Below are 22,139 nucleotides of genomic sequence, written 5' to 3'. Positions count from 1 at the left end.
TTTTATGTTTTAGTCTTCAAGACCATTTTTCACGTTCTGAAGTAAATTAACATTGTGCATTTGGGTAAATAGATGTTTTTCAGTATAGAATCATAATATAGACTGATACTTCACTATACAAAAACATTCCGGTGCGGTAGCTCACACCCATAATCCCAGCACTTTGGGAGGCCGAGGCGGGTAGATCACTTGAGGCCAGGGTTGGAGACTAGCCTGGCCAACATGGCAACACCCCATCTCTACAGAAAATTTAAAAATTAGCCAGGCGTGGTGGCAAGCACCTGTAATCCCAGCTACTCAGGAGGCTGAGGCAGGAGAATCGCTTGAACCCGGCAGGTGGAGGTTGCAGTGAGCAGAGATTGCACCACTGCATTCCAGCCTGGGCAATAGAGCAAGACTGTCTCAAAAAACAAAATCTATAGTTAGCTACTATACTATCATTTCACTCAAATTGTAGGCATAATTGAGAATTACCAATGTTGTTTGAAATAGGTTTTGATTACTCTTGGATTTATTTTTATTCTTGTCATCCCTTTATCTCATTAATTTAAAACTATATTTGATTTTTTTTGGTCCAGGGGTGGAGACAGGGTCTCCATATGTTGCTTAGGCTGGTCTTGAATTTCTGGGCTCAACTTCCTTCAACTTCAGCCACCCAAGTAGCTGGGACTACAGGCCCACAACACTGTGCCTGGCCATTTCAGATATTTTCTCTTCACCTGACATATTTGTGATTTAAAAATTGTACCAGGCTGGACGTGGTGGCTCACTCATGTAATCCTAGCACTTTGGAAGGCCAAGGCGGACGGATTGCCTGAGCTCAGGAGTTTGAGCCCAGCCTGGGCAACATGGTGAAACCCTGTCTCTACTAAAATACAAAAAAGTAGCTGAAGGCTGGGCCCAGTGACTCACACCTGTAATCCCAGCACTTTGGGAGGCTGAGGTGGGTGGATCACTTGAGATCAAGAGTTCAAACCAGCCTGGCCAACGTGGTGAAACCTCGTCTCTACTAAAAATACAAAAATTAGCTGGGCGTGGTGGTATACGCCTGGAATCTCAGCTACTTGGGAGGCAGAGGTAGGAGAATCGCTTGAACCCAGGAGATGGAGGCTGCAGTGAGCTGAGATCACACTCCAGCCTGAATGACAGAGTGAAACTCTGTCTCCAAAAAAAAAAAAAAACCACTTCAATAGAAAGACTAAATGTACTGAATGACTTGTTTGACACTTAATAAATGGAGCAAAAGGTCGTGATAACTGCTTTTAAATTATTTTGCTTATGATATAGGTCAATGAGTTTCTATTGTTTATGAAGTATGGATGAATTTACAACATTCCTGAGTTCTCTGAAGGTCTGTTTTGAGGGACAAAAATTATAGAACTGTGTCCTTTAGATAATAAGATTTAATCTACAATTCTGGAGAGAATGTTAGAAAAACTTTCAGGTTAAAGGTGATGCTGAAAAACAGGTGAATGTTGAAAGCTTTTTTTTTTTTGAGACAGAGTATCGTTCTGCCATCCAGGCTGGAGTGCAGTGGCGCAATCTCTGCTCACTGCAGCCTCAACTTCCTGGGCTCAAGTGATTCTTCTGCCTCAGCCTCCCAAGTAGCTGGGACTACAGGCACGTGCCACCAAGCCCAGCTAATTTTTTGTATTTTTAATAGAGATGGGGTTTCACCATGTTAGCCAGGATGGTCTCAATCTCCTGACCTCGTGATCTGCCTGCCTCAGCCTCCCGAAGTGCTGGGATTACAGGCGTGAGCCACCGTGCCCGGCCACTAAAGCTTTCTTAAAGGTTAAGTTGGGCCAGGTATGGTGGCTCATCCCTGTAATCCCAGCACTTTTAGTAGGAGAACAAGATGGGTGGATCACTTCAGGCCAGGAGTTCAAGACCAGCCTGGCCAACATGGCAAAACCCCGTCTCTGCTAAAAATACAAAAATTAGCTGGGCATGGTGGTGCATGCCTGTAATCCCAGCTACTTGGGAGGCTGAGGCATGAGAATCACTTCAACCTGGGAGGCGGAGGTTGCAGTGAGCTGAGATCGCACTCCAGCCTGGGTGACGGAGTGAGACTCTATCTCAAAAAAGAAAAAAAAAACTTAAATCTGCTGGATGCAGTGGCTCACGCCTGTAATTGCAGCACTTTGGGAGGCCAATGTAGGAGGATTGCTTGATCCCAGAAATTTGAGACCAGACTGGGCAACATAGCGAAACTCCACGTCCATGTAAAAAAAATTTTTTTTTTTTTTTTGGAGATGGAGTTTGGCTCTTGTCACCCAGGCTGGAGTGCAGTGGTACAATCGTGGCTCACTGCAACCTCTGCCTTCCGGATTCAAGCGATTCTGCTGCCTCAGCCTCCTGAGTAGCTGGGATTACAGGCACCTGCCACCATGCCCAGCTAATTTTTGTACTTTTAGTAGAGATGGGGTTTCGCCATGTTGGCCAGGCTGGCCTCGAACTCCTGACCTCAAGTGATCCGCCTGCCTTGGCCTCCCAAAGTGTTGGGATTACAGGTGTGAGCCACTGCACCCGGCCAAAAAACCTTTTTTTTTTTTTTTTTTTTTTAAATGGAGTCTCGCTCTCTCACCCAGGCTGGAGTGCAGTGGCGCGATCTGGGCTCACTGCAAGCTCCGCCTCCCGGGTTCACGCCATTCTCCTGCCTCAGCCTCTCCGAGTAGCTGGGACTACAGGCGCCCGCCACCACGCCCAGCTAATTTTTTGTATTTTTAGTAGAGACGGGGTTTCACCGTGGTCTCGATCTCCTGACCTCGTGATCCACCCGCCTCGGCCTCCCAAAGTGCTAGGATTACAAGCGTGAGCCACCGCGCCCGGCCTTTTTTTTTTTTTTTTTAAAAAAAAAAAAACATAAAAACATCTATTTTAACTGAAAAAAAAAAAGGTTAAGTCATTTGTCAAAAGGATAGTCTTTTTGTAGTTGTTGCTATTTTTACTCTTTAACTTGAAATAGCATAGATGAAGTCTGTTTTTAGTATTAACCTTAAATTTTCTTTTTACTTGCTGTCAGCATTAGTACAACAAATTAGGTTTTACCAGGAAGCTTTAAGAATAAGATGACATTGATTATATTATTATTATGTTGTTTGAAGTCAAAGTTCCTCCAGAATGTGTTACTTTAGTTGCTGTGTATTTCCCATGTGGATAAATTGAAGGTTTTCTAGTACAAGAGAAAAAAAACGGGCAAGGATTTCTGGAGTTGAATTGTGTTTAAATTTAGGGCATATGGGTTTAAATTTCATCATATAAAACTGGCTCTTGACAGCCCCCTGCGGGAAAGGGTCTGGCCAGCCCATGGGGTAGGTGGGTTGGCGGAAACTGGCAGCACCAAAAGGAAAACCAAAACAACTGGCTCTTCATAAAGTACACGTAAAACTGCATTCCATTTTATGAAAATAGGATTGTCCAGGCGCGGTGGCTCACGCCTGTAATCCCAGCACTTTGGAAGGCCAAGGCAGGCAGATCACGAGGTCAGGAGATCGAGACCATCCTGGCTAACACGGTGAAACCTCATCTCTACTAAAAATACAAAAATTAGCCGGGCGTGGTGGCGGGCACCTGTAGTTCCAGCTACTCGGGAGGCTGAGGCAGGAGAACGGTGTGAACCCAGGAGGCAGAGCTTGCAGTGAGCTGAGATCACGCCACTGCACTCCAGCCTGGGTAGCAGAGCAAGACCGTCTCAAAAAAGAAAAAGAAAAAAAAGAAAATAGGATTATATTTGTTAGAAAGGACCATTTAATTCTTTAACTTTTAGGGTACACTATGTTTCAGTGAAAGTTCTCCAGTTCCTTTGGCCAGGCGCGGTGGCTCACGCTTGTAATCCCAGCACTTTGGGAGGCCGAGGCGGGCGGATCACGAGGTCAGGAGATCGAGACCACGGTGAAACCCCGTCTCTACTAAAAATAGAAAAAAATTAGCCGGGCGTGGTGGCGGGCGCCTGTAGTCCCAGCTACTCGGAGAGGCTGAGGCAGGAGAATGGCGTGAACCAGGGAGGCGGAGCTTGCAGTGAGCCGAGATTGCGCCACTGCACTCCAGCCTGGGCAACAGAGCGAGACTCCGTCTAAAAAAAAAAAAAGTTCTCCAGTTCCCACATACTTTTGTATAAATAGTACAAAAAAAAAAAAAAACTCTTGAGAGAAAATACCTAAACTTAGAATTTGCTCTTACATCTTTTGTATTTTTGCTGCATTATAAACATTTCTGACCATGATGCTGACTCTAGGGAGTTTCATTTCTGATACCTAGGTAAGTCCTATCCCTCTTGCTGAGAATAATTAGGGAAAAAAATGACAAAATATATAAAGTATCTGTTTAAAGACATCAAGAGCTACAAATAACAAATGGAAAAACTAAGGTTCCAAGATCTGAGAGAAGAATTGGGGCTGCTTTTCCCTATTGAATATGTGTTCAATTCCAGAAAAGGCTGCAGAGAAGCTAAATGGAGTTTTCAGTAGACACTGAGGACCCGCAAAGAGGAGTACTGATAAAAACCCCCTTCCAACCTATGGATTAAAATACTAACATCATCTAGAGCCTCACAGATTGTTGTAATTTTTCATATAAAAATCGGCCAGGCCCGGTGGCTCACGCCTGTAATCCCAGCACTTTGGGAGGCTGAGGCGGGCAGATCATGAGGTCAGGAGTTCAAGACCAGCCTGACCAACATGGTGAAACCCCGTCTCTACTAAAAATACAAAAATTAGCCAGGCATGGTGGTATGCTCCTGTAATCCCAGCTACTTTGGAGGCTGAGGCAAGGAGAATCCCTTGAACCTGGGAGGCGGAGGTTGCAGTGAGCCCAGATCGCGCCACTGCACTCCAGCCCGGGCGACAGTGCAAGACTGTCTCAAAAAAAAAAAAAAAAAAGTAAAAAGTGGCCAGGTGGGCCAGGCGCAGTGGCTCAGGCCTGTAATCCCAGCACTTTGGGGGGCCAAGGCAGGTGGATCATGAGGTCAGGAGATCAAGACCATCCTGGCTAATACGGTGAAACCCTGTCTTTACTAAAAATACAAAAAATTAGCCGGGCGTGGTGGCGGGCGCTTGTAGTCCCAGCTACTTGGGAAGCTTGAGGCAGGAGAATGGCATGAACCCGGGAGGTGGAGCTTGCAGTGAGCCTAGATCGCACCACCGCACTCCAGTCTGGGTGACAGAGTGAGACTCCGTCTCAAAAAATTAACAAAAGTGGCCAGGTATGGTGGTTCATGCCTATAATTTTAGCACTTTGGGAGAGTGAGGCAGGAAGATTGCTTGAGTCCAGGAGTTCAAGATCAGCCTGCTCAACGTAGTGAGACCTTGCCTCTACAAAAAATAAAAAAATTAGCCAGGTGTAATGGCATATGCCTGTTGTCCCAGCTACTCAAGAAGCTGAGATGGGAGGATCGCTTGAGCCCAGGAGTTCAAGGCTACAGTAAGCTGTGATCATGCCACTGCACTTCAGACTGGGCAACACAGTGAGAAGCTGGGACTGCAAGCGAGCGCCACCACACCCAACTAATTTTGTTTATTTTTTGTAGAGATGGGGTTTTGCCTTGTTACCTAGGCTGGTTTCAAACTCACTGGCTTCTAGCATCCCAAAGTGCTGGAATTACAGGCATGAGCCATTGCACCCTGCCTAGGCTGAGTCTTAAACCTCTGGCCTCAAGTGATCCTCCCACCTTAGCATCCCAAAGTGCTGGGATTATAGGCATGAGCCACCTCACCTGTCCAAAAGCTGTTTTTGAAGATAGATTACAAAATAATTCTTTATTATTATAGGGCCTTGTTTTTCAAAGCTTCACCATCATCTGAGAGTTGGTTAGAAATGCAGAGTATCAGATTTCTTCTCAGACCTACTAATTTAGAATCTCCATTTAAACAAGATTCCCAAGTGATTTAATACGCACAATAAAGTTTGAGAAGCATCTCACCTATAAGTAATACTGTACCTTTTGAAGCTAACAGTAATTTATGATACTGCAGCTGCTATGTAAGGTTAGGAAAGCTGAGTCTTTCCTGAGTAATCCACAATCTATATTAATGCCTGATAAGTAATATTTTAGAAGGCTGGGAAATAATAATAGATTTATATTAAACTACTACGTCTAAAGTATTTTGAAAGTAAGTGTACTAATGTCTACAGTTTACTTGAAATACATAGAAAGAGATGGATTGATTGTTTAGTGGTATGAGTAGACAGAAAGATGTGATTAGGCTGGGAGTGGTGGCTCACGCCTATAATGCCAGCACGTTGGGAGGCTGAGGCAGGTGGATCACTTGAGGCCAGGAGTCCGTGACCAGCCTGGCCAACATAGTGAAACACCCTCTCTACTAAAAATAGAAAAAAAAAATTTAGCTGGGCATGGTGGCATGCACCTGTAATCCCAGCTACTCTGGAGGCTGAGGCAGGAAAATTGCTTGAACCTGGGGGGCGGAGGTTGCAGTGAACTGAGATTGTGCCATTGCACTCTGGTCTGGGAGAAAGAGCAAGATTCTGTCTCAAAAAAAAAAAAAAAAAAGTGGCTAATATTTCTTGAGTGTGCCTGTATGCCAGGCATTACTTTTATCTCATGTGTTCTTCATAGCACTCTGATGAGTTAGGTATCATCATTTAGTATATTTGTATAATATTACACTTAGGAGATCTTTGAACCTGGAGTCTGACTTAAGAGCCAATGGCCACCACATTACACAATTCCAGACACCAACATTTACTTTATTATTATTGTTGGCACAGTGGAGTATCATTCACTTGAGATACAAAGTGGATAGATCCCCTGGGATTGTGCATCAAGCGTGTTTGGCCTTAACCACATGTTTATACGCCTGCCTCACTTGTCTCTTAAACTCTTAAATGAAAATGCAAGTTATTTTTCTGATGTACATTTTGATTTGTTCCATGATTTTTTTCTTGTTTCATTTTTAAGATTCTTGGATCTCCCAGTCAGCTTCATTTCCCCGTAATCAGAAACAGCCAGGGGTGGATTCTTTATCACCAGTGGCCTTACTTCGTAAGCAGAATTTCCAGCCTACAGCCCAACAACTTACTAAACCAGCTAAAATCACTTGTGCAAATTGCAAAAAGCCTTTACAGAAGGGACAGACAGCTTATCAACGAAAAGGATCAGCTCACCTCTTTTGCTCTACCACCTGCCTTTCTTCCTTCTTTCATAAACGTACTCAAAACACACGAAGTGTAATATGTAAAAAGTAAGCAGTACCTTTCAACATTTCTCCACGTAGTTGAATACTAATGATATAAATAAGTACTCAATATAATTGCAGAGCTGGATAGATTTATGGGTAGAATTGTTGCAGGAGTGTCAAGTTTATTGAACTTGAGCTCCTAGAATATATCCAAGCTGTGGACTCGTATGTGCTGTATTTACTCTTGGCAGAAAAATGGAACGTAGGTATGGAAATCAATTGCCCCTCTCCCTGCTACTACATTTGCCTCCCCTGCTCCCCCATCTTACACCTTAGTTCTATGAATTTATTACCAGCATTTTTGTTTGTTGGTTTGTTTTTGAGACAGAGTCTCACTCTGTTGCCCAGGCTGGAGTGCAATGGCACGATTTCCACTCACTGCAACTTCCACCTCCCAGGTTCAAGTGATTCTCCTGCCTCAGCCTCGCGAGTAGCTGGGATTACAGGTGCCCGCCACCACGCCCAGCTAATTTTTTGTATTTTTAGTAGAGACAGGGTTTTATCATGTTGGCCAGGCTGGTCTCGAACTCCTGACCTCAAGTGATGTGCCCACTTCGGCCTCCCAAAGTGCTGGAATTACAGGTGTGAGCTACTGTGCCCAGCCTATTACCAGCATTTTTGAATGCATCTAAAAATCTTAAGAATTTGTGGCAAGGTTCTTGTGCTACGAAAGATCTTTATCTCTGACTCTTCTCTTTCTGTATCATTTAAGATCTCTTGCCGGGCGCGGTGGCTCACGCCTGTAATCCCAGGACTTTGGGAGGCCGAGGCGGGCAGATCACGAAGTCAGGAGATCGAGACCATCCTGGCTAACACGGTGAAACCCCGTCTCTACTAAAAATACAAAGATTAGCCGGGCATGGTGGTGGGCGCCTGTAGTCCCAACTACTCAGGAGGCTGAGGCAGGAGAATGGCGTGAACCCGGGAGGCGGAGCTTGCAGTGAGCCGAGATCGCGCCACTGCACTCCAGCCTGGGTGACAGCGAGACTCCATCTCAAAAAAAAAAAAAAAAAAAGAACTCTTGGCAATAAAGCCAAAAGTGGATTTGCTGCATCTAGAAGTTATACTTGATTTCTAGTATTAAATCATAAGAAAATGAAAAATGGCAATTATTATTAATATATTTGACTTGTATTAAAATTCACTGTTCTTAAATTATGTGTCTATCCCTTCTGTTTCAGAGATGCATCTACAAAGAAGGCTAATGTTGTTCTTCCAGTAGAATCAAGCAAATCCTTCCAAGAATTTTGTAGTACATCTTGTTTGTCTCCCTGTGAAAACAACCGGAATCTTAAAAAAGGAGTTTTTAATAAGTCAAGATGTACAATTTGTAGTAAATTAGCAGAGGTCTGGATTTTTATACAAACTAAGTTGTTGTTTAGGCTAACAGTGATAATTTTAACTTTTAAGTGCTATTATGTACTCTTTCATCTACAAAATGCACATGTTCTGGATGTATAACATGAAGCTGAAAGGAAGAATAAGGATATGTTAGAACTATCTTATGGGATATTTTATAAGTAAAATTCCATTTGCATAGCATGGAAAGTATACATCTGTTTCTATGGAATTGGTTGTGCTCATAAACAAGGCAATTGTTTTGTGGTGGATTTTGTTCTTACTGATGACATTCAATAAAAATGTAGTCTCAAGAGTTGGGGGTCAAGGGCTGGAAAACTACCCCTTGGGGCCAGACGTGGTGGCTCACATCTGTAATCCCAGCACTTTGGGAGGCCGAGGCAGGTGGATATCTTGAAGTCAGGAGTTCGAGACCAACCTGGCCAACAGGGCAAAACCCCATCTCTACTAAAAATACAAAAATTAGCCAGGTGTGGTGGCGCAAGCTACTTGGGAGTCTGAGGCAGGAGAATCGCTTGAACCAGGAAGGCGGAGGCTGCAGTGAGCTGAGATCGCACCACTGTACTCCAGCCTGGGCAATAGAGCAAGACTCTGTCTCAAAAAAAGAAAGAAAGAAAAAAAAAAAAACATACCCATCTAACAAACCTGCACATGCATTCCCTGAATCTAAAAGTTAAAATTAGAAAGCAACAGATCCCGGTACAAGAACACATGGAACAAGTGGAGTGAATGTATGCTGTTTGCTTAACATTCAGTGATATTGCAATCTTCCCATTTCCTAGAAGAGAAGAAACATGCATGCAGGCAGTCCTCACTTTATAAAAGTCTTTGGTAACTAAATTTGGTGTTGGTTACCCCTGAGTCATGCATATCAAGGACATGATTTTATCTCAGTTACCACAGTGAGAACTACCCTGCTTCTGGTTATACAGACACCATCCTGAATACAGATATTATTGATTCCCTTAGCTCCCTCCGCAAATGTTCTAGGGCAGTGAACTTTACTTACAATACTATCTAAAAATTGTTGATCCTTGTTGATGAGTGACTCACACATATAATCCCAACTGCTTAGGAGGCTGAGACAGGACAATCACTGGAGTCCAGGAGTTTGAGGTGGAGTGAGCTATGATTGTACCACTGCTTTCCAGCCAGGGTGATAGAGCAAGAGACAATATCAAAAAAAAAAAAGACTGTTGACCCATTTCTTTTAAGCAGGTCATGTCAAAATCTTCTAAACCAAAGCCAGGCATGGTACTGCAAGCCTGTAATCTGGGCTACTCAGGTGGCATGAGTAGAGGGCTTGCTTGAGACCAGGAATTCGAGCCCAGGGCAACATAGCAAGAACTTGTCTCAAAAAAAAAAAAAAAAAAAAAGTTCATTATCTGTTGTTATTAAATGTCTTTAGGGAAGTTATTATTGATTTTATTGCTTTCCTTTTTTTTATTTTTTTGTTTTATTTTTTTTATTCTTGTCCTCTTTTGTGAAATCAAAGTGATCTTACAAATAAAGGAAAAAATAAAATATGCTTTTTAAAAATCTTTTCCCAGCTAGGCATGGTGGCTCATGCCTGTAATCCCAGCATGTTGGGAGGCTAAGGCGGACAGATCACTTGAGGTCAGGAGTTCGATACCAGCCTGGCTAACATGGTGAAACCCCATCTCTACTAAAAATACAAAAGTTAGCTGGGAGTGGTGGCAGGTGCCTGTAATCCCAGCTACTTGGGAGGCTGAGGCAGGAGAATCGCTTGAACATGGGAGGCAGAGGTTGCAGTGAGCCGAGATCATGCCACTGCACTCCAGCCTGAGTGACAGAGTGAGACTATCTCAAAAAAAAAAAAAAAATCTTTTCCCTGGGTATATCTTCCTGTGAGATATGATTAGGGATTCTTTGCTTCTGTTGCAGAAACTAGTTATCTCATTGCTTGCTATGCTAATCTGGTTCATATATCTTAGTTAATGAATTCTGGTTTTTCTTTTAGATTCGCCATGAAGTCAGCGTAAATAATGTAACACATAAACTGTGCAGTAACCATTGCTTTAATAAGTACAGATTGGCCAATGGTCTAATAATGAACTGCTGTGAACACTGTGGAGAGTACATACCTAGTAAGAGTACTGGAAACAACATCCTGGTGATTGGAGGTCAGCAGAAGAGATTTTGCTGCCAAGGTTGTATTAACGAATATAAACAGGTAATTCTTTTTAATGAGCTTTAAATGATCAAATATATAGTAGCTTCACCGTTATAGCTTACATGAACCAGATTCATCTTAGAATCTCATTTAATTCCATTTTGTCATTCTGTCATTGGTTTGTCCCATCTCAAATATTCAAGTCTATAGATTATTGTAAGCTTGTTTTAAAAGTTTACTTTGGGCTGGGTGCAGTGCCTCACTCATGTAATTCCATCATTTTGGGAGGCTGAGGCAGGAGGATTGCTTGAGTTCAGGAGCTTGAGACCATCCTGGGCAGCATAGTGAGACCTAATCTCTACTAAAAATTTTTTAGAATTAGCCGCAGGCATGATGGCATGTGCCTGTAGTCTCAGCTACTTTGGAAGCTGAGGTGTAAGTATTGCTTGAACCTGGGAGATTGAGGCTACACTGAACTATGATTATACCACTGCACTCCAACTAGGCAACAGAGCGAAAGCCTGTCTCAAAAAAAAAAAAAAAAAGAAAGAAAAAGAAAATGATCAGGCATAGTGGCTCACACTTGTAATCCCAGCACTTTGGCCAAGGCAGGCAGATCACTTGGGGCCAGGATTTTGAAACCAGCCTGGGCAACATGACAAAACCCCCTCTCTACTAAAAATACAAAAATTAGCCAGGCGAGGTGGTGTGTGCCTGTAATCCCAGCTACTTGGGAAGCTGAGGCATAGGAATCACTTGAACCTGGTAGGCAGAGGTTGCAAAGCCGAGATCATGCCACTGCATTCCAGCCTGGGTGACAGTGCAAGACTCTGTCTCAAAAAAAAGAAAAAGGTTACTCCTGGATGAATTTAAAAGACTAATTTTTTTTCTGTACCATTTAGCACTCCCACTAAGCACTTGATAATTCTAGTCGCTCTACATTCTGACCAAAATTTGGAGCCAGGTGAGGTGCTTCACACCTGTAATCCCAACACTTTGGGAGGCCCAGGTGGGAGAATCAGCTGAGGCCAGGAGTTCAAGACCAGCCTGGTCAACATAGCCAGACCCTGTCTCTACAAAAAAAAAAAAAATTAAAATGTGGTAGTGTCTGTTTTGTCTATCAGGTCTTCAGCCCATTTTTTATTGAATTCTTTTTGTTACTGAGTTGTAGGAGTTCTTTGTATTATTCTGGATACATGTATTTTATAAAATAAATGTATTTGGAAAAATTTTTTTTTCTTCTTTTTTTTTTAAAAAAGAAAAAAATAGGCTGGACGTGGTGGCTCATGCCTGTAATCCCAGCACTTTGGGAGGCCAAGGCGGATGGATCACCTAAGGTCAGGTGTTGGAGACCAGCCTGACCAACGTGGCGAAACCCCATCTCTACTAAATACAAAAAAATTAGCCGGGCATGGTGGCTGGCGCCTGTAATCCCAGCTACTCGGGAGGCTGAGGCAGGAGAATCACTTGAACCTAGGAGGTGGAGGTTGCAGTGAGCGGAGATTGCGCCATTGCACTCCAGCCTGGGCAACAAGAGCAACGCTCCATCTCAAAAAAAAAGAAAAAGGAAATACAGATGGGTCTCACTATGTTGCCCAGGCTGGTCTCGAACTCCTGGGTTCAAGCAGTACTCCCACCTCAGCTTCCCAAAGTACTGGGATTATAGGCATGAGCCATTGTGCCTGGCCAGAAGATTTTCTTTCAGAATGATTTGTCTTTTCATTTTCTTAATGTTTTGTTTTGTTTTCCTAATGTTGCTGTTGAAAAGTACAAGATATTAATTTTTATACAGTCTTATTTATTATTTGCTTCTCTTCTGATTAATAGTTTTTGTGTCTATTTGAGGAATCTTTGCCCACCAAAATTACAAAGATATTTTCCTACATTTTCTTCTAGAATCTTTTCAGTTTTAGCTTTTATTTTTAGGCCTGTGATTCATTTTGAATTAATTTTGTATATGGTGTTAGATGTGGGTTAAAGAATTATCAACTTCCTGATTTTAAGACATTAAAATGCTGCAATAATCAAGGCAGTATGGTTTGGTAGATAAACAAATGGGCTAACAGAGATCAGTGAAATAGAAGATAGTCCAGAAATAGAACCACATAGTAGATTTTTGAAGAAGTTACCAAATTATTCTGATGGGAAGATTTCTTAACAAATTATGCTGAAACAATTTTTTGTTAGTGTGGAAATAAATGAGCCTTGACCCCTTTTCATTGCATACACAAAAATTAAGATAGATCATAATGTAAAACTGGAAATATTCTTAACCCCCATTTCACTGGATGAGAATTTAATTGGTTAGCTTCAAGGGAAAGTAACCCTGAATTGCTAGGCTTTTATTGAACAGGAGAAACAGTGGATACCCATAGTTGACTTTTCTGTTTATTTTTGCAAGAAAGCCTTATTTATGTTAAATTATTTTTTCTTTACATATATTGCACCTAATATTTAAGAAAGCTTTTGGTTTATAGAAGAACACAGTGAACATTAACAAATAGAAAGGTCCAGGCACGGTGGCTCATGCCTGTAATCCTAGCACTTTGGGAGGCCAAGATGGGAGGATGGCACTAGTGCAGGAGTTGGAGACCAGCATGGGCAACATAGTGAGACCCCATCTCTACAAAACAATTTTTTTAATTAGCCAGATATGGTGGTTGTACACTCGTAGTTCTAGCTCCTCAGGAGACTGAAGTGAGTGAGCTATGATTGTACCATTACACTCCACCCTGGACAACAGAATGAGACTATCTCTAACAAAACGAAATTTAAAAAGACTTAATATTGTTAAGTTGTCTTTTCAAAGACAGTTACATGACAAAAGTAACCTAATGACCTTCTAATTTGGAAATAAAAACTATATTAAGTCTTAATATTTTCCAAGCCTTTTTTATTTCTTAAATGGATGATTTAGGCCGGCTGTGGTAGGTCACGTCTGTAATCCGTGCACATTGGGAGGCCAAGGCGGGGGGATCACTTGAGTTCAGGAGTTCAAGACCAGCCTGGCCAACGTAGTGAAACCCTGTCTGTACTAAAAAGGCAAAAATTAGCCAGGCGTGGTGTTGTGTGCCTGTAATCCCAACTACTCAGGAGGCTGAGGAAAGAGAATCACTTGAACCCGGGAGGTGGAGGTTGCAGTGGGCCAAGATCATACCACTGCACTCCAGCCTGGGCAACAGAGCAAGACTCTGTCTCAATAAACAAACAAAAAAAGTATGATTTACCTGTGTCTGAGTTCTTGCTAAGTTAAAGGTTGTGAGCTCATAAGCTTCAGAGAAATACAATAATGCTTATCCTCCAAAAAGCATAAGAATTACACATAGATTATAAATTTTTTACTACTAAATAGGCACCAAAAGAGGAGGTAAAAATGAAGAAATAAGCCAAGCAGGGTGCCTCACGCCTGTAATCCCAGCACTTTAGGAGGCCAAGGGAGGCAGATCACCTGGGGTCAGAAGTTCGAGACCAGCCTGGCCAACATGGTGAAACTCCATTTCTACAAAAAAATACAAAAAGTTAGCCAGGCCGTGGTGGTGAACACCTGTAATCCCAGCTACTCGGGAGGCTGAGGCAGGAGAATTGCTTGAACCTGGGAGGCGGAGGTTGCAGTGAGCCGAGATCACACCACTGTACTCCAGCCTGGGTGACAGAGCAAGACTTCATCTCAAAAACAAAAGAAGAAATATGCATAGTCAAACTAGGCAGCCATACACCTATACATATGGTTTTTTTTTTTTTTTTTTTGAGACAGAGTCTCGCTCTGTCACCCAAGCTGGACGACCTCAGCTCACTACAACCTCCGGCTCCCAGCTTCAAGCGATTCTCCTGCCTCAGCCTCCCAAGTAGCTGGGATTACAGGTGCGCATCACCATGCCCTGCTAATTTTTGTATTTTTGGTAGAGACGGGGTTTCACCATGTTGGCCAGACTGGTCTTGAACTCCTGACTTCAGGTAGTCTGCCTGCCTCAGCTCCCAAAGTGTTGGGAATACAGGCATGAGTTACCACACCTGGCCTAGATTTTCTTAAATAACTTGCTTGCTACTCTGATCCCTAGAATAAAGTGCTCCTTCTACCATGTGTATTTCAGTAATACAGAGTAACTCAGTGAGGCACAGTGGCTCACACCTGTAACCCCAGTACTTTGGGAGGCAGAGGCAAGAGGATTGCTTGAGCCCAGGAGTTGGAAAGCAGCCTGGGCAACATAGTGAGACCCCATCTCTACAAAAAATAAAAAATTAGCAGGTGTGGTGGCACATGGCTATAGTCCCAGCTGTTTGGGAGCCTGAGGTGAAAGGATGGCCTGAGCTTGGGAGGTCAAGACTGCAGTGAACTGTGATCACGACATTGCACTCCAGCCTAGGTGACAGAGCAAGACCCTGTCTCAAAAAAAAAAAAAAAAAAAATAGGCTGGGCATGGTGGCTCACACCTGTAATCCCAGCACTTTGGAAGGCCAAGGCAGGTCAATCATGAGGTCAGGAGATCAAGACCATCCTGGCTAACACGGTGAAACCCCGTCTCTACTAAAAATACAAAAAATTAGCCGGGCGTGGTGGCAGGTGCCTGTAGTCCCAACAACCCTGGAGGCTGAGACAGGAGAATGGCAAGAACTTGGGAGGCGGAGCTTGCAGTGAGCCGAGATCACGTCACTGCACTCCAGCCTGGGGGACAGTGCGAGACTCTGTCTCAAAAAAAAAAAGAAAAAGGAACTCATAAACAGTTGGCAAAGGCTGGGCGAGGTGTGTCTCATGCCTGTGGGGGCTGAGGCGAGTGGTTCGCTTGAGCTCAGGAGTTTGAGACTAGCCTGGGCAACATGGTGAGCCCCTGTCTCTACAAAAAATTAGCCAGGTGTGGTGACACATACCTGTAGTCCCAGCTGCTTGGGCGGCTGAGGCAGGAGAATCGCTTGAACCTGGGAGGCAGAGGTTGCAGTGAGCCGAGATGGCGCCACTGTACTCCAGCCTGGGTGACAGTGTGAGACTGTCTCAAAAATTATATATTAGCCAGGCATGGTGGTTCATACCAGTAGTCCCAGGTACTTGGAAGGCTGAGGTGGGAGGATCACTTGAACCCAGGAGGCAGAGGTTGCAGTGAGCCGAGATCATGTCACTGCACTTCAACCTGAGCAACAGAGTAAGACCCTGTCTCAAAAAATAATAAACTAATTCATAGTTGCCAAATATAGGCATGCTATTTCTGTATAATCAGAACGTTTTACATTTTATAAATGTGCTTCCCCACTCCACCCCAAACACATGAGTATTTTCAAGTGACAAGTGACAGCCTTCTGAAAAAGCCAACACAGAAAGCCTTAGTAATATATGAACACCATAAGAAAAAAAATGAAATCTTGCACTTAGTAGCTTATTGCTGAATAACATACATGTCATAAAATGTAAAGATGGAATTTTGATCTAAGCCGGTGCTTCTCAATCAAGGATGATTTTTGTCCCCATGGGGACATTTGGCAATGTCTAGAAACACTTGTGACTCACACCTGAGGGGTGCTGCTGGACTCTAGTGGATAGAGTCCAGAGGTGCTGCTAAACATCTGCAGTGCACAGCACAGTTCCTTACAACAAATAATCATCTTGTCCAAGAAATCCTTCAACTAAAGATAAGTGGATGGGTGTTGAGTGTGTATGGTGAGCATGGTAAGAGGAAGGAAAGCAAAATTTTCATCTTCCTCATTGAGAAGTCAATTGATGATACCTAAAGCTGGGAGGAAAAAAAAGTCAGTGAATAGTGATACAAACAAGTAACTTTGAGATTTGGAAATACATAGCCAAAGAATCAGCTAGAAAAGTTATATAAGTGCTGGGCACGGTGGTGTGCACCTGCAATACTAGCTACTAGAAAGACTGAGGCGAGAGGGTCACTTGAGCCCAGGCGTTTGAGGCTACAGTGTGCTAGGATCATACCTGTGAATAGCCACTGTACTCCTCCTGGGCAACAAAGCAAGGCCTTGTCTCAAAAAAATTTTTTGCCAGGCGTAATGGCTTATGTCTGTAATCCCAGCACTTTGGGAAGCTGAGACAAGAGGATTTGCTTGAGCCCAGGAGTTCAAGACCAACCTCAGCAACATGGTGAGACCCCTGTCTCTACAAAAAAAAGCTTAAAAATTAGCTGGCGTGGCATGTCCCTGTGGTCCCAGCTACTTGGGAGCCTGAGCTCGGAGGATCGCTTGAGCCTGGGAGGTCACGGCTGCAAGTGAGTGAACCATGATTTCATCACTGCACTCCAGCCTGAATGACAGAGCCAGACTATCTCAAAAAATATATATATATATATTTAAATGGTATATATTTAAAAAATTGTTTTATTTTTATTTTAAAAGGTTGTAAGTGGTTAGCTTCTGGTAAAGGGGAAATGGGTAGAGGTGGTAGAGGACTCCTATTTGTTTTAATTAACCTGGTATGACTAGTTGGTGTTTTATACTAAATGTATCTGGTTTTTTTTGTTTTGTTTTGTTTGTTTGAGACAGGGTCTCTCCCTCTGTCACCCAGGCCGGAGTGCAGTTGCTTGAGCTCTGCTCACTGCAACTTCCAGCTCAAGTGATCCTCCCACCTTAGCCTCCTGAGTAGCTGGGACTGCAGGCATGTGCCACCACACTCGGCTAGGTGACAGGAATTTTTCAGCTCCATTATACTCTTACGGGACCACCGCCTTATATGCCATCCATCATTGAAACTCAAACTCATTGTGTTGAAAACTGAACCTCTAAACCTGGTTTCCTTTGTTTCTCATATCATTAAATGAAGCCACCATCCACCCAAATGCCCATTCAGAAACTTAGGGTCATTGTTTACTCTTCTTTCTTCCTTATCCCCTAGAGCCAATCAATTACCAACTAATCCAAATTCTACTTCCTGAGCACTTCTCAACTCCTATCTCTACTGTTATAATCCTAGACATAGCTAACATCATCTTTTGCCAGAATTACTACTATAGTTTGATCTCTGTGTCTCTTCCTTCCTTGCATAAGGTTGGGAATTCATAATACAATTAGAGCAATCTTTCCAAAGTACAAATTTGATCATGTCACATCTCTGCATTTATTTATTGGATCATATCACATCTCTGCATTGATTGATTGATTGGAGACAGAGTCTCACTCTGTCTCCCAGGCTGGAGTGCAATGGCACGATCTCAGCTCACTGCAACCTCCACCTCCCAGGTTCAAGCGATTCTCCTGCCTCAGCCTCCTGAGTAGCTGGGATTACAGGTGCACACCACCACGCCTGGCTAATTTTTGTATTTTTAGTAGAAACAGGGTTTCACCATGTTGGCCAGGCTGATCTTGAACTCCTGACCTCAGGTGATCCACCCGCCTTGGCCTCCCAAAGTCCTGGGATTACAGGGGTGAGCCACCGTACTTGGCCCACACCTCTGCATTTTTTACTTTAAAGCTGCCACATTACTTTCAGGATGAAACAGAACAAGTCCATTTTTATTTTCTTTCACTGCATTGCATATGGTACTCAAGTTGTGTTGTGTATAGCTAATAGGATGCCATTCACATTTTATACATCTTTATTATGTTAAATCTTTTTAGCTTTTTTATTATAATTTTATTGACACCAAAATAGGTAATGTGTCTTTATTACAACGTATTTCAGTAAATGGTAGTAAAATGTTCAAAAACAAAAATTAAATTTTTGACAGATATGGTGACCTCATCTAACAATGTTAATAAACATACATACTACTTTGAATTTACAGTGTTAATCTAGCAACATCTAAATGGTCTGTTTTTGAGCAAGGAGCTGCTTTTTAAGCACATTTTTTCAATTAAAATCAAATTTTAAAAATGTTCTTTGTGTTAGTGGACTAAAATAGCATGCTTAGTTCTCACTTTAAATCCCTAAGTATTTATGACCTGTTTAAAAAGTAATCACTTATCATTAATAATTGATGAACAAAGTATTATGTATACCTGAATTAGAGCTCTCTCTTCATATTTGTGTGTGTTTGGGCCCATGTATTGAAGGGATTATTTATGGAAATTTCACCATTAAAATTAATTGCTGTTAAATTTTAGTGATTTTCACATTAATTTTTATAACCACTTTACTGAGATGTAATTAACATACCCTAAAATTCACCAATCTTAGAACATTTTCATCATCCCCAAAATAAACCCCTTATCTGTTAAGAGTCCCCCTTTCAACTCCAACTCCTCCAAAGTTCTAGGCAACTGTTAGTCTATCTTCCTGCCTATAAATTTGCCTCTTCTGTAACATTTCACATAAATAGAATCACACAAGTACTTCGCAACTAGTTTTTTCATGTGTCATACTATTTTCAATTTTTTCCCATGTTGTAGCATACCTCATTTGTTTTTATCCATTGCATGGATAATACTGTATTTTTATCTATTCTTTCATCTGTGATGGGACATTTGAGTTGTTTCTACTTTTTGGCTGTTATGAGTAATATTACCATGAACATTTGTGTCTAAGTTTTTGTGTGGACACACTTTTTTTTTTTTTTTTTTTAATGAGAGGGAGTCTCCCTCCTGTCGCCCAGGCTGGAGTGCAGTGGCGAGATCTCGGCTCACTGCAACCTCTGTCTCCCGTGTTCAAGCAATGTTCTGCCTCAGCCTCCCGAGTGGCTGGGATTACAGGCGCCCACCACCATGCCCAGCTAATTTTTGTATTTTTAGTAGAATCGGGTTTTCACCATCTTGGTTGGGTCGGTTTTGAACTCCTGACCTCGTGATCCACCCACCTCAGCCTCCCAAAGTGCTGAGATTACAGGCGTGAGCCACCATGCCTGGCCTGTGTGTCCATATATTTTTATTTCTTTTGGGTATATACCTTGGAGTGGAATTGCTGGGTCATAGGGTAACTCTGTTTAAATTTTGACAAACTTCCAGTTTTTGTTTTTTTGTTTTTTGTTTTTTTGAGATGGAGTCTCGCACTGTTGCCCGGGCTGGTGTGCAGTAGCATGATCTCAGCTGGCTGCAACCTCTGCCTCCCAGGTTCAAACAATTCTCCTGCCTCAGCCTCCCGAGTAGTTTGGATTACAGGCACCTGCCACCACACCCATCTAATTTATTTTTGTGTTTTTTGTTTTTTTGAGCCAGACAGTTTTCAAAAGTGGCTACACCACTTTACATTTCCCATCAGGATCTTAGAGAGTTTCCAGTTTCTCCACATCTTTGCCAAGACTTTTGTTCTCTCTTTTTTTTTTTTTTTAAGCATGGAGTCTTGCTCTGTTGCCCAGGCTGGAGTACAGTGGCATGATCTCAGCTCACTGCCACCTCCGACTCCAGGGTTCAAGTGAGGTCTCTTGTGTCTCAGTCTCCAGAGTAGCTGGGATTACCAGTACCTGCCCCACCACGCCCAGCTAAATTTTGTATTTTTAGCAGAGACGGGGTTTCGCCATATTTGCCAGGCTAGTTTCAAACCCCTGACCTCAACTGATCCACCTGCCTCGGCCTCCCAAAGTGCTGGGATTATAGGCGTGAGTCACCACACCCAGCCTCATTCTCTATTATAGCTATCCTATATAGCTATGGATATGGATATAGCCACTTGGATATGAAGTGGTATGTTGTCACCTTTTTTCTTCTTCTTCTTCTTCTTCTTTTGGGACTTGTCACCTTTTTTTTCTTCTTCTTCTTCTTTTGGGACAGGGTCTCACTCTGTCACCCAGACTGGAGTGCAGTGGCGCGATCTCAGCTCAGCTCAACCTCCGCCTCCTGGGTTCAGCGATTCTCCTGCCTCAGCCTCCAGAGTAGCTGGTATTACAGGTGCATGCCACTATGGCCTGGCTAATTTTTGTGTTTTTAGTAGAGACAGGGTTTCACCATGTTGGCCAGACTTGTTCTCGAACTCCTGACCTCAAATAATCCATCCACCTTGGCCTCCCAAAGTGCTGGGATTACAGGCATGAACCACCGCACCCGACCGTCGTTGTCTTTTTGATTGGCATTTCTTTGATGCCTAATGATGAGCATGTGCTTACTGAGCATTTGAATATACATTAATTTTTAAAAGTTTAACCTCAAGTAAAATTGTAATCCTCTTTGTCCTCAGATGATGGAAACAAAATCAAAAAAATTAACAGCATCAGAAAATAGAAAAAGGAATGCTTTTAGAGAAGAAAATGAGAAACAATTCTGTGGATCATCAAATACACTTTGGAAAAAAATAGAGGGAATCCCAGAAAAAAAGGAAAAGACTTCACAGCTACAGCTTTCAGTAGAATGTGGCACGGATACATTACTGATCCAAGAGAATATGAATTTACCTCCTTCTTCCACGTCAACCATAGCTGATACATTTCAAGAGCAACTGGAAGAGAAAAATTTTGAAGACTCCATTGTACCAGTTGTGCTTTCCACAGATCCAGGTACGTGGCCCCGAATTTTGAATATTAAACAACGGGACACTCTTGTTGAAAATGTTCCGCCTCAAGTAAGAAATTTTAACTTTCCAAAAGATAATACAGGGAGGAAGTTTTCAGAAACTTATTATACACGGATTCTTCCAAATGGTGAAAAAACCACTAGATCCTGGTTACTTTATTCAACCTCAAAAGATTCTGTGTTTTGTCTATATTGCAAACTCTTTGGGGAAGGAAAAAATCAACTGAAAAATGAAAATGGGTGCAAAGATTGGCAACATTTATCGCATATTCTTAGTAAACATGAAGAAAGTGAAATGCACATCAACAATAGTGTTAAGTACTCAAAATTAAAATCTGATCTGAAAAAAAATAAAGCTGTTGATGCTGCAGAACGCAGATTATATGAAAATGAGAAAAATGATGGTGTGCTATTGTTGTACATGTAATATACCTGATTTGTTTTTTGGCATGATGATCAGAATCTTACATTATTCAGAAAACATCTATCCTGCAATAGTCAGTACTATTGTGTTGTAAGTCTCCTCTACAGAGTAACTTGCAGCAGTTCCTTAGCAATAAGTATGTTAGCAAATAAATGGCAAAGAATGTTCCATTCTAAATCTAAAACTAATTAGTTTCAGTTGTCATTAGGCAATGACTTCATTAGGCAATGAAGATTAACAATAGGTAATTGTTAATCTTCAAAAATCTATCAATTTACACCTATTTAAAAATTGGCATTTAATGACTGCCATTTGACGGGTTTGGTTAATATTCTGTTCTTGGCCGGGCACAATGGCTCACGCCTGTAATCCCAGAATTTTGGGAGGCCCAGGTGAGTAGATCAGTTGAGGTCAGAAGTTCAAGACCAGCCTGGCCAACATGGCAAAACCTCGTCTTTACTAAAAATACAAAAATTAGCAGCCGGGCGCGGTGGCTCACGCTTGTAATCCCAGCACTTTGGGAGGCCAAGGCGGGCGGATCACGAGGTCAGGAGATCGAGACCACGGTGAAACCCCGTCTCTACTAAAAATACAAAAAATTGGCCAGGCGTGGTGGCGGGCGCCTGTAGTCCCAGCTACTCAGAGAGGC

At 42.5% G+C, this 22,139-nt stretch overlaps 1 protein-coding gene across 8 annotated transcripts in view; it reads left to right on the top strand.

Annotated features, from left to right (window-relative positions):
* Positions 1-22,139, top strand: part of ZMYM5 (zinc finger MYM-type containing 5) — a 96,806-nt gene that overhangs the window by 20,095 nt on the left and 54,572 nt on the right. For 4 of the 8 annotated variants that reach the window (XM_032150683.2, XM_032150681.2, XM_032150682.2 and 1 more), the window contains 4 exons: positions 6,917-7,199; positions 8,378-8,543; positions 10,537-10,749; positions 20,735-22,125. In XM_032150683.2, the coding sequence (XP_032006574.1) occupies positions 6,917-7,199; positions 8,378-8,543; positions 10,537-10,749; positions 20,735-21,493 (1,421 nt within the window). In that variant the 3' untranslated portion in view covers positions 21,494-22,125. The other 4 variants (XM_058437782.1, XM_058437781.1, XR_009213222.1 and 1 more) reach the window with 3 other exon arrangements.

Source organism: Hylobates moloch, unplaced genomic scaffold, assembly GCF_009828535.3.
Source record: "Hylobates moloch isolate HMO894 unplaced genomic scaffold, HMol_V3 SCAFFOLD_4, whole genome shotgun sequence".
Classification (NCBI taxonomy): Eukaryota; Metazoa; Chordata; class Mammalia; order Primates; family Hylobatidae; genus Hylobates; species Hylobates moloch.
The sequence above is the reverse complement of the archived record's forward strand: the minus strand, read 5'-3'. Positions and strand labels throughout refer to the sequence as shown.